General features: G+C 42.2%; 1 protein-coding gene across 7 annotated transcripts in view; it reads right to left on the bottom strand.

Annotated features, from left to right (window-relative positions):
- LOC149350808 (Fanconi anemia group A protein-like) overlaps positions 1–17274 on the bottom strand; it is a 75634-nt gene that overhangs the window by 33920 nt on the left and 24440 nt on the right. For 5 of the 7 annotated variants that reach the window (XM_089579952.1, XM_089579951.1, XM_089579953.1 and 2 more), the window contains exons 23-34: positions 15204–15341; positions 11686–11858; positions 10945–11032; positions 10738–10845; positions 10595–10668; positions 5775–5898; positions 5576–5709; positions 5002–5107; positions 4459–4509; positions 2113–2300; positions 313–448; positions 186–239 (exon numbers count right to left, since the gene is read on the bottom strand). In XM_089579952.1, coding sequence (XP_089436078.1) covers positions 186–239; positions 313–448; positions 2113–2300; positions 4459–4509; positions 5002–5107; positions 5576–5709; positions 5775–5898; positions 10595–10668; positions 10738–10845; positions 10945–11032; positions 11686–11858; positions 15204–15341 — 1374 coding nt within the window. Of the gene's footprint in view, positions 1–185; positions 240–297; positions 449–2112; positions 2301–4458; positions 4510–5001; positions 5108–5575; positions 5710–5774; positions 5899–10594; positions 10669–10737; positions 10846–10944; positions 11033–11685; positions 11859–15203; positions 15342–17274 lie in introns of those variants that run through there. The other 2 variants (XR_016290453.1, XM_089579954.1) reach the window with 2 other exon arrangements.

Raw genomic sequence — 17274 nt, 5'->3', positions numbered from 1 at the left:
AAAGTTACAACTGCGGAAGCGAAACTTATTGAACAGCCCCAGCAATGCCTCCTACATGCAGCCTTAATAAAATAAAATAAACTGAACTGAACTAAGAGAAATGACAGAACTTTTCAGGTTTTAGCATTTGATTGCATAAAGTCAAACAGCATGCACACACAGACACGATAACCAGTTATACTTACATTATTATCCCTTTTACACAACAACATAAGGAACTGTATTGCCATGGTTTGCACCTAGAAAAAAAGAGAAAACATTATAATTGGTGAAAATAGCTCAAAGAAATACCAACAATTAAAAATGGCTCACCATAGGCTTCAGGATTTTAAAATGTGGAGGTACCACTTGATGCGCACTAAGAGAACAGGCTAGCACAAATCCCGGAAGCCAGGTTTGGGTAATCTTTGACAGCCTTTTTCCAGATTCCTCAGAGCCCCCTATGAACCTTAAGCAAAATATAAAAAGCCACACATGAACATGCCTGTAATGTGAAGTACAATCATTATAAAGTGGAAGTGAAAAATCTGGTCACGTAAAACTCTAGTTTGGGGAAGTTGGTTCATGTTGAAAGAAAAAACTGGTAATTACGCAAGAAACGAGGACACGGAAGGCACAGTCCTGTCTTTTTTGTGCCTTCCGTGTCCTCGTTTCTTGCGCCATTACCAGTTTTTTCTTTCAGCGTGAAAAATCTAGTGGACTCGCACAAAAGACCTGAATTGTAGTGAAGTAGACCTCGGCAACACATTTCCATCTGCCACCTTTCCACAGCTGGCTTTGCCCATTTATCCTTGGAATAGCTTTTGCCACTTAAAAGCTATGCATGCCTAATCACCCTCAAGAAACACGCATGCCTGCACACACTCTTCAGGTAACCCTTCACCCTGCCCACCGACTTGTGGTGTGACCCAAGTGCCAACATAGCTACAACTCTCGAGTGCACACCTTTTCTCATACTTACATCATCCAATCAACATGAACATGTTCTATTCATATGATGAACTAACGCAACTTTCCTTTTCTCATCTGTTTTGCTCCCTTCATCCCCCTCCCCATACATAGGTAGCCAAATGGATATTCCTTGGTTAATCATCCTGTCTTTCCTTTCTTTTCTTTCTCCAAATTTTTGCCCAGAGGTTACAATACTCCATTTTGCCATGCACATGCAGTGAAACTACGGCTACTGGCCACATAGTCACACTAGAGAGGACTGCATCCAACTGTGCAGAACTCTTACAAGACTTGCAGTGTGTGCCCACTTTGGACAAACACTAGACCAAAAAAGCGCTCGCGGCAGAAATGCGTAGTATAAGAGCACAGAAGTACACCACATTTTTAAGCTTGATAACAGCTCTCTTACACATTTCTACAAAGAGCATGCAAACTCCCTCAAATGGCTTCTTCTCCATCAACGCCCACAAACAACAAAGATAGTTTTGCCTTGGTTCCCCAGAGGAACCTAAACCCAGTGTGCACAAAGATGATGATGACGATGAATTTTCATGGTGCAAGGGCATCTGTGGCTAAAGAGCACCATGGCACAAGGTGTTTTCGTCCTTTCAAGGTGGGGTCAAAGACCCACTTGCTAAGTATTTCATCCCAGAGAGGTCGAGCACCAGGCCAAGGGAAAGCTTGTACCTACAGTATCACTGGTGAGTCACCAGCGGCATTGGGGATCGAACCCCACACCATCCCGCATGTGAGGCAGATGCTCGAACCACTACAGTATGAAGAGCTACAGCTATAAATGCCACTACATTTAGAAACAAACATACGCAAATGTATTAATGATGCAGCAGACAAAAACATGTGCACAAGCATAATTAACCATGAGCTTGTGCTTTGAATCCACAGCTCAGGCTGGAGCTCAAAATGAAGAGGACAGAGAAAAGTAGTTGATTCCACAGACAGTACAACAGTAATCACAGAAGTTGTGTCTTTCAATGCCAGCACTGAAAAGCTGTACAATAAATTTTTGTCAGTGATTTACTCTCAATCTGACCAACTCAACTCTCAATCTGAACAACGTAAAAAATTATGCAGAATCAAATCACACTCTTTAGAGCGTGATTTGACTGTGCATTTGATTACACAAAATCAATATGAACTTACTCTTCAGCTAAAGTGTACAGCTTCTTGATGCCAGTCAGTAAGCTGTCCAGTTCCTCGCACTTAATGTACTCAAGGGCAAGTACTGGTGAAACAATTTTCCAGTGACGAATAAGGTAGAGCACAAGTATGGGACATTGTTCCAAAATATTGCTTGCATGACTTTTAGACAAGTTGCTTTGAAAAAGACCCTGAAGAAAAGAAAGTGCAACAGAAACATTGACATAGTGACCACTACTACACATAATGCTACTTCCTAGCAATAAACAAACATAAAACTCTGTCATGTAATTTCTTTATACAACTGGTAGAAAGAAAAAGGCATTACAAGAAAAGGAGGCACGCAGACAGGCACAAATAACAACAGTATTTAAATAAGCTGGAACTGGGACATGCATGCATGCAACAAAGTAAAAAACCTTCCATCTGCTTCCCACAGCTGAGGCTGTTCATCATTTTCAGCAACTGCAACATTTAGTAGACTGTAATAGCCAAGAAGTTGATCAATCAGCCATGGACCTCTCAGCAGCACTACTTCCAGTTTCAGTAAAAACAAAAGCTAATTATAATGCCTTTTTAGACCACAATGAATAATGCTACCACAGATGCATCAAGATGCTGCAAGAATACTTTCGACACAGAAGCCAGCGATAGCAGTTCACACCTAAGGGACGACGCGACGTCATAAAAATCTAAAAAAAAAAAAATCAAATTCTAGCAAACACCAGATTTCTTACATATAAGGACTTTCTATTATATCCCGAAAAATTTCAGCCCTGAAGTGACTTTAAAAAACGTTTTTGTGACCGTAGATAGCAAAAAACTGGTTGACATCTCCATGGCAATGGCAGTTTTCTCATAAGTGCTCTTTGACCTGAGAGCACTACTTGCAGAAAGTGTAGTTGCATTGGGTTCCTTGATAAATTCTTTATGCAGTGATGCTCCTATATTTTTAATTACTTTCTCTTTTTTTTTTAATCCATCACTAATTTGGCATGACGATAATGATTACATTATGCAAGCGTGAATATAACATTCTGCATAGAAAATATCAGGCCGCTAAAAATATTTGGACAATATCGCTGTGTCAGCTATTCCTTTGGGTAGAACTGAAGAGTGACTCAGACTCCTACCACGCACTGTTGTCACATCAGGCTTTCTGCAATTTTGGTATAGCAGTGAAGCATATAAAAAGTTATAATGTCAAAGCTACTTAAAATATTTCAGTGAAATTTTGTATTTACAGCAATGAAATTGGTGTGCTTATTGTACAGTCCACTGAATGCTCACAAGAAAAAAAATTTAAAATTTCACTGCCAGAGGCTGCATTCCCAATCAAGGAGAGGCAAGGACAAAGATCATATGTAAAGCTTTGTCAAAAAGTGAATTATGATAAAGCCAAGGGCCCATCATAGCTGTGTCAAGAAACACGACACCCACTATGCTAGATGCCAGTCAGGTGTGATATATGAGATACTGCTCACTTATGGCAGCACATGGGTCGGCCAGATGGGGCACTGCCTCCATGGCCCGCTATGTGAGCACGCCGGTTCCCTAAGAACACTCACAGGCACTAATCTCGCATTACATTGGTAGAAAAGCAAAAAATGCCAACTGCAACTTGACCAGGCACGTGTCTTGAGACATTATAAGGACAAAAATTACAGAGAAATCCTCGAGGCTTAATTCATTCATAAAAGAGCAGACAAGTGTGTCAGTACACCATCGATGATTACTCATGCGAAAGGAGTAGTCTTATCCAGGCTCTTTGGTTTCAAAGAGGTGCAAAAGCTGTTTTTAAAAATGGTAAATTGTGGGGTTTAACATCCTGAAGCAGCATGTGGGCTATGAGGGAGGCTGCAGAGGTCAGCTCCGGATTAATTTCGACTCCCCGGGTTCTTTAACATGCACTGATTACACCTTTTAGTTCTGCATCCTTGGCTACGCAGTGTTTCCTAATTTTGTCTCCTTTTCCTCCTTTCATTGGTATATATTGCAGTCGCAAATAAACCAATCTAGCTGGCAATAACGAATGTTTGTGTTGTCTTTTTCTGTCGTCCTCACCAGCTGTGCTGCTTTTTCCTTGCTGTAAATGAACCAACTAGCCCTGACTGCTACTCTCATTCAGTAAAGATGGTGCTCTACCACGAACGAGTTACCTAGCTTCTCTGTAGGTTACTATAAAGTTCATTTTGATTACTTCCGAAAATTTCTATAATCAAGCCAAGCATGAGTAAATGAAATGCCTAAAAAATGGAGTAGATGGCTGGAATGGTTTAGACCTTTTACAAACGTAAAATATAGTACGTACTGAAAGGACCATCACAAGATTTGAAACTGAGCCATTACCTTGAACAAATGCAAAGCCAAACCAGGTGTTTCTTCTTGACTGCACAAAACCTGCAGCATGCACATAAATATTAGCAGGAAAAGTAACCATACATATGCACAAGCCAAAATGCCAATTTACAGTACCACAAGCACAATGTTACAATTTATTGTTCAGTGCTACTACACCAAGGAACAAAGAGAAGATGAAGTATGTGCCTTAGAGATTTTTTTTTTTCATCCCTCTGTCTTCCCAAAGTTCTTCATTTCTTGGTGCACTGCAGCACAACAGGCACTTACCAATCAACCCAGCTAATTTTTCATAAAGAGTTACAAAAGCTAGCAATGCCACAGCTATGCAAACTGCCTAAATGCATTCCCCAAAAGCTCATGCAGCTCAAGACAGCAGTATCATGAATGGCACTGTAATAAGGACATTTGAAAGTACCTTTTACAGACAGCTTTGATGATGTTTCGTGGGAAACAGGAAATAAATAATACTACATCAAATGACATGAGCAAGGCAAGGAACTTTTCAAAGACAATGCAAGTTGATGAACTCACCAAGTATTTGTTCACCACTCTTATAAAAAGCTTCACAGATTCGTTTGTAGGGCAATCATCTCTTCGGTTGACTAGAAGGCAGTATGCAGGCAGGTGACAATACATCCTGCATAAAACAACATTAAAAAGGCAAGATGTGCAACTGCACAACCTTTGTAAAATAATGATGCCAACAGTAAAGTAACACTACTTGAACTTCCCCACTGAACAATTCATCACAGTTCTACCGCTGTTTTACCCCTTTTTACAAGAGGTAGGACAGTAGTTTTGCTGTTAGAAGACAAAACATTGAGACCATTTGCTTTATGGCACAGAAAAAATTTCAGACTTCTCCACTGGTGATTTTATCACTGACCAAAAAGGTACTAAAGAAAATGGGTAGGCAGTAAGCGAGTAGTGACAAAAGATCAGTCAAATGGGACGCAGCATAAACGAAACTAGCCCAGATGACAATGTACACATACTAAAACTGCCATCAAAAATAAACCTAATTATGAAGGTGATGATGACATCCCAGTTTACTTGCAAAAGATATAAGATACAATTACTACATGAAGATAAAAAAATTGCTCACTTGAAAAAATTCACTGCCATCTCAGCCTCATCTACACAGCTTCTTGCAATTTCAGCTTCCATTTGAGTCAGTGCTTCAGTTGCAAACGGCACTGCTTTGTCTAAGAAGCCACTTGGTGGGTTCAGCATCAGGCTCTGCATTAGAAAAACAAAAGCTTTTTTGTTCCTTGCCAGTACACTTTTCAAGCCTAGCAGAGCACCTGCAGTAAGATTTGAAGGTGGGAATAGTTGGGTACTCCTGGGCCAGAAACCAGCACTCGAAGAAGTGTTAGGCACAAGCATCTTGCACTGTCAGCATCAGCAAGGAACTGAAGATAGTCTTGTCTGAAAATAAAAAAAAATTCAGTATTTGAATGGGTGATAAATATATTAACTCTTTCCTTACAACACCATAGGCCATGGGTCATATATGACCGACGTTTTGAACAAGCCGTAAAAAATTCAATTCAGCACTCTTGGACAAGCTGTGCTATTTAGTTTGCTTCTATAACACCATCTCTTTGGTTTTAGTTTTGTTTTTTCAAACGCGAGGAGGCGACGTGAAAAATGAAACTTTGACCGGACGTAGTCTGCCGGTCAACGATCATGGCGTCTGCTGCGCCGCGCGCTCCTGGAAGGCGAAGAGCTACACTGAGCACTTTTCCTTTAGAGCAGGAGTGGTGAGTTAGATAATCATGTGGAATGGTCAGATTTCAGTTCTGATTGCGAGACTTCGTCACAGAGGCCTGTGACATCAGCATGTGCTCGTGCGTGTTTCGTTTTGCCATTCAACATTGTATTTTATGCAGTGCGCTTGATTGGTAAATGATGAAAGTGGTTTTATATGGTGCTTTAAAGTCTTTGCAACATACTGCCAAGGTGTTTTACTAAATGCTGCAGCAGATTTTTGATTATGATGACGTCACGGAAGGCCATGCCCCCTTTCCACCCATAGAACCCATTCACTGCAAAACGAAAGAAAAAAATGAAAAAAGTAGGAAGCGTAAGCTCTGCTATAAAGAAAACAAGAACAGAACTCATAACAAGTGTAATGTGCAGCACATCCCACATCTACCTCCACTTCATGTCCCCACAGGACCGCTTTCTCTAGAGGCACAGGAGCACGGTGTAAGAATATTTTAGGTGTTGACACTGACCGCCAGCCGCGGCAAAGAGTGCACACAGATCATGTTCGCCCTCTACTACATACGCCGATCGCAGCGGCGCGGGGGCGCTGTGGAGTAGTGGCCATTCGCTTGCGGCGCGGCGGATGGGGCTGAGCAGTTTGGACAGCTTTCAGTGCCATTTTAGGATGTGTTTGTCCGTGAATTCCGCTGCCAGAGTGCATCACAAAGTGTGGACGTTAAATTGCGGCTTCCACGTTGTGGTAAGCACCGTGCACAAACAAAGTTTGCTAGAACTAGCTTTTTGTGTCACAGTCTGAACCAGCCGCAGTGATCGTTGTGCAAACGCGCGTGGTGGCGCGGGCCGACGCCGTAGACAGTCGTCGTGGCCTGTGTACATAGCGGCTGTGACGTGTTGGTTGTTGCTGTGGCACACCTGAGGGGTCCAGCCGTGTCCAGAAGCCAACTAGATGCAGTTATGCCTCGTACCCAACTGCAGATCGGGCTACTAGAGTTGCCCAGACCAAGTGTCACTTTTTAAAGCTGTGTCGGAGCCTGTTCGCCTAAAATTTTGGTGCCAGGGAATCCCCAGAGCAGATAGGATATTGCAACTGAGTGACCATGTCTGGGGAATGCTGTGCCCAGTACTTTTCCTAGATGTCCCAAATGCCTGACAAAACAGGCAAGTTCAAGAAAGCCCCCTAGAAAACGACAGTCTGCAGCCACGTGTGCCAAGCAGGCAAGCAAGCGGTCCGCACCCACTGCTGCCGCACTGCCCTTGGGGACGGGCTGTGAAAAACAAAAAGACGCCGATCCATCATGCAGCTCTCAAAAGAAACTGTGCACAGGTGGCGGGAGTACATCAGCTGACCAAGGAACATGCCCTTCTTCCACCAGGAAACTTGCAGGCGTCTCCTCAGTTAAGTGCAAGCTCCGTCTTCATCGGCATTCGTGGTGCTAAGGTTTGTTCTCTTGTACACTGGTCCGGGTCCTCAACATTCTAGGTGCTCAGCGTTTGTTGCACATGCCATGGCAGCAGAGCAATTAATTTCGGTCGGCCATCTCGTGGCCAGTTTCCACCTGCTGTACATCTTGATTCCACAAAACATGGAAAGACATGCCAGTAACATTTATAAAAAATATGCAGCTGCATAATTTGCCATTCCCTGAACGCTCGGTGGAGAATTTCATGACCCAACATTACTGAGGTCAGCAAGTCACTTTACCATGCCAACAGCAATTATTCTCAACTGACATCTGCCAATCCTAGTTTAGAGTCGCATAAATATTTTACCTCTGCGCAGGCACGCCAGTCTTTCCTTGAAGGAGACAACAGCTCAGCATCGTCGGTGTTGGCGTAAAAATGAGCTTGGCAGGAGGAATGCCAGGGGAATTTCCACTAACCATTTTCGCATCGCGTAGCTAAAAGTGCACTGCACTAGCCATAAAAATGTCACAAATGCACACTTTGGTTTTCTTTTGGTCCCTATGCTCGTTCATATAGCGGTGGAGGCGTTCCGCAACGCAGCACAAGAGTGCGATTTCTATTCCTGGCTGCGGAGGCAATATTTCTGATGCAGGCGAAATGCGGAAGCGCCCTTGAGGTTTCTCTGCACATTAAAGAACCCCAGTTGGCCAAAGTTAACCATGTTCTCTGCACGGCGGGCATCATATCACAGCGTCGGCACATTACACTGCTCAAGCAATGTCTGAATGTACGCATAGGCTCTTTGGCCCAAATGTGGGAGCATGCGTGTTGCGACAGACCTTTCAAGAGTCCGTCTATCAACTATGCTCTCAGCATTCGTGTGGATGAAGGAAAAAACTTTGCAGTGAACGCATTTTGATAACGAGATCGGAAAGATCGCAGGGCAGCGTCCTTGCTGCTGTTCCACCCTTTCACGCAGTCCCAGCAAGTAAAACACGAAGTCGGCCAAAATTATTCGGTGTCAACAGCAGTTTCAATCTTTCTGTGCCTTGCCGCACTTAACAAAGTGCACATGGAAGCCGCGGCACCAAATGATCGTGCAACACCCGCATTACGGCCGTCACAGCTCGGTGACTAGACAAGCCCCCATCATATGGCGCCATCTGTCCGCGTTCGAGAGAAGCGCAAACAGCAGCGAACAAGATCTGGTCGCACCGTCGGGCGCAGAGTCAGCACCTAAATATATTCTTACACCGTGCACATAAGTCACACTACCTAACTTGAAAGGCCACGGAAAATGCAGTGTATTATGTACACAGGTGAAAATCGCAAGAATGGTAGCTAAGAACATGTGCAAACTTTTGTATATTTTATATTTTTTTGTAATCAATTTCTGGCTCAGTGCAGCAGCTTATTTTTGTGCTGCCAGCATATTTAACCAATAAAGTTTCAATAAGTTTTTTTTGTTTGGAAGTATAATCAATAAGCTACAGTCTCATTTATCACAATGTACAGCACATTTAGCACTTCTTGAAGAAATAATACTTATTTTAGAACACTCAAAATCGGTCATTTTTTCATGGTAAGGAGAGAGTTAAAAGAAACAAAGCACAAGTTTTATGCCTTGAATAAGCAGCTAGGGGTGTTTTGTAAGTACTGCCTTCTGGACTGTTACTTATTAAGCGATGAAATTAAAGACGTTGCATGCAATAAGACTTGAAGTCTCTTTCCAAGGAGCACATCACTTTTCAATATACTGTCAAGTTTTGGTAATTCAAACTCAAAAATTACTGAAATTTTGTTCAAATTCTGTGGAGTTTGAACTGAGAGGAGCATTTTTAATGCATGTGATGATGGGACCAAAGCATCAATTCGAACAAGCTCCAAGTTCCAATTAAATGAGTTGGGATTAACAAGATTCCCCTTTAGTCTCAACCAGCGGTAATGAACGTCTGCCACCAGTGCACTAGTTTCTGCCTGCAGTTGTAGAGGAGTGGGGGGCACTGATGTCACCAACAACACATTGCATGAGGAACCTCTTTGTCAGACGCAAAGTGCACACCCTTCATATGTTCCTTCATCTTGGGAAACAGCCAGAAGCCTGACAGCATGAGGTCTGGGCTGTAAGGTGAGCGAGGGGAACAGCCATCTTCAATCTTCTATAATGACATGCAGAGGCTAGTGCACAGAGTGGAAGATGTGCATTGCTGTTGGTGGGAACTGTATTGGAAAGTGATCAGTTCCTGAAAAAGAGAAGACCCCAGACTTTCATCTGATGCAACATATTTCCGTTCTACCACTTAATGTAAAAGTTGCAGTCCAGGAGGAAAGACTTATTGCACAGCCACTGCAGAATCAGTTGCATTTAGGTGTTTGAAGGTCAGTGGGGAAATATTTAATAAAAATGTGGACATCATAATATGAGCCCTATGTACCAAGCGTACAGCTGAGTGGTCATTGTCCTAGACTGTGTGTGCCACCAGGCTGTTAAAAGACTACCGAAAAATCTTCTGCACACCGGCAGGTTAAGGACAGAATCACAGAGTAGCAGCAATGAATACATGTAAAATACTCCCACATTTAATTGCAGTGCTTCTCAGTTTTCATTTTCAGCATTAGGGCATCATTGGAATGAAACAATGTTGCCTTAGTCTATGTTTCCACATCTTGTGCAAGACCACAACAGATGCCTATGTGATAGCACGACAAATGCATGGATACATAGGTGATATGCAACATGCTCAAAAGAGAATTCATGGTTGTCAACCCTATTGCCCCATGCAAGCAAATGTACTAGCAGCTCTTACAAACAGGTGCAGTAGTCAGTTTAGCAAATATAATGTGAAAGTTGTCATTAATTTAGACTTAGAACGACCCTGAGCTTGGCACATGATAGCCTTAGCTGTTTATGCGTCATTAAACCCAACGCAACACAACACTTAGACTTAGAGCCCACATAAACATTAAAGCTCAGCAAACGTTCCCTCACCTCAAGACTGGAGAAGTAGAATTGATACCATCACTGATCTGAGATTCAAAATTCACCCACTCTGCCACCGACAGCTGAAAAACAAAGAACAATGTCCACTTACAAGAACCAACATTTTAAATGCTTGATTGCCAAAGCCATACCTTGCCAGACTGAATCCAGTCTTCTATGGGTGACTCTGAGCACTTCTTCCAAGCATCAGATTCAATTTCATCAAGTTTAGACTCAGTCCTTTGCATCACAAACTGAAACTGAAATTATAAAAAAAAAAAACAAAGATCAACAGCAAAGCCCCACTGTGCAGAAGATAATAGCAGTACAATGCCAACATAATAAAAACAATGTGCTACCTTTTTTAGCAACACCTTTGGCACACATGGTGGCAAAGAGGTGCTGGGCACTTGCTTGGCTGCTTCTGTAAGATAGGTGACTGATAACCTGCAATGAGGTGAGTGTTTAGCATTCTGCCCACTGAAGGCATATCTTTAATGTACAACCTGCTTACAAAGAAAAAAAAAAGGTAAAGCCTGTTTTTAAACTGGTTCATGCTTTACTGCTGAACTCCAACCCATGAAAACATGAAATTATTGCAAAATAAAAAAGTCTGCAAAATGGCTGAACACTTCATTTGTTGCATTTAAATTTAGCTACACTGTTACACATAATTGATAAATGTTGTATGCAGTCCCAGGATAAGGAAAAGCAAATGTGACCAAGCCAGCTAGCTGCAGCCAATGTGTACACGGAAGGCCCAATGAATAGATGTGAGGGTCAATGCAGCTTAGAGCGCTGCAATTTCAATGAAAGATTTTTCTATTTCTGCTAACGAGAGTTAATTCTCAATGTCTACCTATGATAAAATCACTGCAAACATGCAGCAGTTAAGCATATCGTGTTAAACATAATACACGTTCATTCTGACAGGGCAAAATTAACATGCAATCCTCAAGAAAGAATCCCACTGAAGTTCTCAGCTGGATGACAGTGCTCTGCACATGAGCCAAAGGGCACTAATTCATGGTCCACCCCAAAATCCTTAACAATTGATCCATGGTACACTTCACAGAAAGTATTTAAGACATGAACTCAACTGTAGAAACTTCATCCTTTCTTGCGATGTAGAAAGCGGCAACCAAGAGAAAACAGCCTCATGCATAGATGTGTAGGTAGTCCCATGAACAGAAACCTTTAGAAGCTGATCATCCCATACTGCTGGCACATAAAGCAGGAAGTGACTAAAAACTTCAGCAGCTGGTTTGTCCATCTGTTACATACATACAAAAAAAAACACATGATCAATATACGAGCAGATAAGCATAAACAAAAATTAACACACAAATGTGCATACAGACACACTTGTGCATAATAAGGAAAAACAATATGCACATTGAGCATAAAAAGAGGTATGAAGTGTTCATAATAATGGTCACTCCACATACCAATGCATGTGAAACACTACTGTCACAACTATGGTCGAGGCCTTTATGACTATAACACAATGAACCTTTCCTAAACTGCACTGTGAGAGGTAACTAGTCAAAATCAAACACAGTAAACCGCGGGAAACAGACATGGGAAGACACAAAGCTTTCAGTTTTGTGAGTATTGGAATTGATACTCGAATCACAGACAACTATGGCAACACATTTTCAATCAATGCTGAGGAGGACTCTCTTGTCTTATGCTTACCACATGTTCACATACACACTGTCTGCTACACACCAAGAAGAGTTTGCATGACATTTAGAAACACTAAATCCATTCATACGTTTGCAAAAACAACCTTCTTACCGTTCCAAGAATTTCCATAACATTTAGAAACGCTAAATCCATTCATACGTTTGCAAAAACAACCTTCTTACCGTTCAACTATATATTGGGCTACATATCACTAAAAGGCCTACTTTACTGAAATTTAGCTTCAGCAAGGCAGGGGTACAGCACATCTATTGCCTTTTTTTTTTTTGCTCCTGAGCAACATGAAAAGTCTGGGACTTTGTTGTTGCTGTCATTGTCGCTTATGCAAAAAGAATTATGAATGAATATGCATATTATGAATATGTGCACACACATATTCACAGATGTTGAGCTGTGTGACAAAGAGCACAAATGCATTACCTTTGTGCACCAAAGAGGCTGGCCTATGCTTTGTGTATGTTATGCATAAAAATGCTTAATACATGACTGTTTTAGAAGCAGTTCATGGTACTATCTGTTGCATTTTTCATGCCCTTTCAGTCTGAAAGTTCAATGCATAACATGTGCACACAAATGAAAAAATTGCTGAGAGAGCAAGGCGAGCAGCCCTGGGGCACTGTGCAATTGCAACACACTGCAAAAAATTCTGAAGCTTCTAACATATTAATTCTGTGGCCCGATATTCTGAATTACTGGTGGCCTTGCAAGTGATATAGCAGGCTCTAAAACATAAGTCTTGTTACACTGCTGCGAATGCAGCAGTAAATCACTATAACACTTACAGTATCAACACAAAGCATCTTATTTTGTCTAAGCCAACAATTTTCAGTGAAAAAATGAAAACAAAAAAAAGAGAGGCTGGGGGCAACAGCATAGCACAGAAACAAAGGGCAGAATATAGGCCTGGGAGTAATAGTACTCTGCTCAAATTGAGCCGCCATGGTGGCTCAGCGGTTATGGTGCTCGGCTGCTGACCCAAAAGACGCGGGTTCGATCCCGGCCGCGGCGGCTAGAATTTCTTTGGAGGAGAAGTTCTACAGGCCTGTGTACTGTGCGATGTCAGTGCACGTTAAAGAACCCCAGGTGGTCGAAATTTCCGGAGCCCTCCACTATGGCGTCTCTCATAGCCTCAGTCGCTTTGGGACGTTAAAACCCCATAAACCATAAACCATCTGCTCAAATTGAACAGAATCACTTCCTTAAAAGATCTTCAACAATTCAAAACTGCCATCGAAAATAATTTTTTGTCATAACTGCCGTACTCTCCAACTACCCCTCAGGCCTTTGAGAACCTAATAAATAAATAAATAAATAAATAAAAGGTATGAACACTTTTTCTAACTTTTATTACCATTACTTCTTGCTATAAAGATTCTACTTGTGCTATTACCTTTTCATTACTATTTTTTTTTATGAAGATGACACCTGTCATTTTTTTCTGTACAGATGCACTCACATCTGCATTCATTTCTTTGACAGCTGGTTTTAGTGCTCAGTATCTAGGTATCCAGCATTTAGAACACAGTGTCACAAAAATCTGACAATCAGAGAAGACACTCGGTCTCAGAACTGGCTGGCATCGCTCGCCTCAGCAAACAAAACTGTTGACAGATCAGTGCATGAACGTGTCGGACTGCAGTATGAATTAAAACGACAGACACCAGTGGAAGGACACTAGAAGCGGTGTTGCTGTCACCGCTAAGCTAACTAACAAGCTTGTTGCAACATTTTGTGACAACAAATTGGTGAAAACTCACCCTAAATTATCAACAAAGTAAGCTGCATCAACAACTACAACTAAACAAGACAATCATTATCACAACGCCAGAATATTTCAGGCTAAAAATGCACTACATTACTTAGCAGAGTGGTGCACCTGTTTCCACTGCTCGCACTAGCACACAAGCACTAAAATACGCAAACGGGCAATCAAGACATAAATGTGAAGGAAAACACCAGCAATGCATTTCATGAGGCACATCCAAATGCCAAACATACACTTGTTTGGCCAAATTTGTCTTGTGGCTTAATGGTTATTGCTGCTAAAATGCACTGGACACCTGCACTGCCCAGCAATACACACACATGCACAATCAAAAGGCATGCATGACCAGGCTAGACTGATCCTGTGTTCCATGTCATTTCTGCTGACCTGTATTAAATATTTTTCTTCATCTTTTGTTGGGAAACAGAGACTTTTACACATCACTTCTGACACTAAAATTTAGAGCACATTGTTTTACACCAAGCATTTTTCCTAGCTGTACTAGGTCACAGTAGTTTTTCTGCATAATGCAAAATTTCCTTCAATTTGGCTTTTTCAAGCACAACTCTCTGAAATGGAAATATTTTTTAAAACAATTCAGAGAAGCCAGTTTCAGAAATGCATTTACAGATCAGCTCCCAGGGTCACTGCTAAGCTGAACTCTGTTAATGCTTACATTATATTACTGACAGACTTTTAAAAAAAGCCAGCTCCGAGAATTTTTTTTCTAAGGAAATTTATTTTAGGTTCTCCTTTCTGTCTTGATTATTTTTAAAATGCCACACAGCTGCCAAGATTGGCACACAACCAAGACAACCGAGTTTCGGTTTCGGCTAAGCATTTCAGCTGTTTCAGTATTATTTCCCTGCTATTCTGAAAAACTGTTGAAGTCATGGAAAAGGGACTCTCTCAAAGCTGCCTGTGCAATGTCATGAATAATGTCTGTTTTGCAAGTAGTGGTGAAAGTGGCAAGCATCATGCTCCCAGTTACTTTGCATCAAGCAGTACTATTCTACACTTGCCTTTGAAACAAAATGATACTTACAAGGACTAATGTTGTAAATTCAGGAATTTGTCATATACCGATTGTCATTTTCATGCACTTTTTATTCTCATTTGAAAGTCCCTTGCACAAGCGTCAAGTACCTGGGTGGTAAGCTGATTCCACAAGAACGCAGCCAGCAAATGAACTGTGCACAGCGAACTTGCCATGGCCAGCAGGACAGATTTAATCCATGCTTGTGGTGGCTGATGGCAGTAAGCTTCACTAGCAAACTGAAGCACCTACAACACAAAGTGGGTCATCATAAGCATCAGCTCTCAACTTTCACATACAATAATAAACTGCAAGGGAAGCAGAGCAATATTCACGTGAAAAATTTTCAGCTCATTACAGCAGCAATATACAGCTCCATGTGCATTTTTACCAACTTAGCTCACTAGCAAGGACAGAGCATTCATGTGCATTTTTAACAACACAAATCAGTCTCTAAAATGCACCTGTGCCTCGTACTTAAAAAACAACACTCTGTCGGCATCACCTCTGCCTGCATTTGCTAGCATAACAGATGCACATCTTGAATGGTCATTACATTTTCTCCTGCACTGAAAAATAATAAATTCAAGTAAGGCACAATGTACTAAGCTAGAAGGAGGTCTAAGATGGAGGTCTAAAACTAAAAACTTCCCAAAGTATAAATGCAGGATTCCATCAGCCACAATGGCAAACATCACAGAGTCCTGAAAATGTGAAGTCAGTTATCATTAAAGGGACACTGAGGAGAAATTGAAGTTGGCTTGTATCGGCAGAATACCAGCTCCTGATTACAGAAACGCCACTCATACTGACAACAAAGCTCTTGTAACGTAGAAAAGAGCAAGAACCAAAATACAGGTATCGCCGCCACAGGCCAAACTCGCAAGTACAGTCAAGTCCACTTATAACAATACTGGTTATAACAATATATCGGATATAACAATGGTCAGTCATGGCACCATCAGTTTTACCATGTGTTCTATGGTAAAATAAACTGCTTATAGCAATGCTGTCAAGGCACATTATTGGTTATAACAATTAAACCTGGTAATTGAGTGTCAACCATTATAGAAAAAAAAAACAAGGAAATGCTAAAACCACATCAGCAAAACCATGCTTACAACACAAAAGCGCGCGCGTGTGGAGCTGACCAATGGACTGAGCCGGCGCAGCGACACCACGAAAGCAAAAGAGCCCGTGAATGCGTTCCCCTGAGCTAAGGGCCCATGCAGAGAAGAAAGTAGGGAGCATGATAGGGAGCCTTGGTGGAGCAGTCCATTATTAACATTACTGAGGGGTGTGCCGCTTGCAGAAAAAAAATGTGCAGACGTGTTTTTCTTTGTTTTTACACTCTGAGCTATGGCTGGCACCGGCAGCGCATACGTTGTCCCATCTTCCACTGTTCTTCGCTAACTTCACGTGTCCCAGACACATGACACAAATTTCACGTGTCCCAGAGGCAGGCGTCAACGCGTCAGGCGAGCTGCTGCACTGCTGCATTGGCTATGTGCGCCATTCATACTACCAGTAAGTCGGTGCAGTGCACGTGCATGTAGCCAACGCGGTTTTTCACTTGTCAGCTGTCACCGCACCCTTAATTCTGCATGCTTTTTGAATTTCCCGTAAGAATCACTTCGGAAAGCCGGCTTTAAACCTGTGATGTGGAGGTGCGCGAAGCTCCCGGTGGTGCAATGATGGCCGTGCTTTGGTCATCGGTGAACATAGTTCCGGTTCCCTGAAGTTCGAATTGACGAGCTTTTACAGGCATTAGAACAATCACACCCCTCCGGGTATTTACTGTCAACAAATGCTCTGAAGTTTGTCATCTTTTCTTTTTTTCGGCACAACCCTGTTATAACAATTACTGGTTATAACAATGGTATTTTCATGGCACTTGAATATTGTTATAAGTGGGCTTGACTGTACAAGCGTTATGACGTCATAGGACAAAGCAGTGTTGCTAGAACCAATGGTTCTAGCAACTCTAGGACCCGAGAGGCCACAAATCACTGAGGCGCAGCCAATGCATGCGCAAATCTCCTTGACGTCGCCAGATGGCGCCACGTGCCCGGCAGCTACGTGCGCGACTGAAGCATCGGGACCAATCAGCGCCTGCTCGCCGGCGTTAGGGGGGCTCCCGGTATTCCGCTAGCGGTAACAAGGTACACGGTATGCTAAAGG

The sequence above is a fragment of the Amblyomma mixtum genome, chromosome 3 (assembly GCF_055824585.1).
Source record: "Amblyomma mixtum isolate Tamu chromosome 3, ASM5582458v1, whole genome shotgun sequence".
Lineage (NCBI taxonomy): Eukaryota > Metazoa > Arthropoda > Arachnida > Ixodida > Ixodidae > Amblyomma > Amblyomma mixtum.
This window is presented reverse-complemented; position numbering and strand designations above follow the sequence as displayed.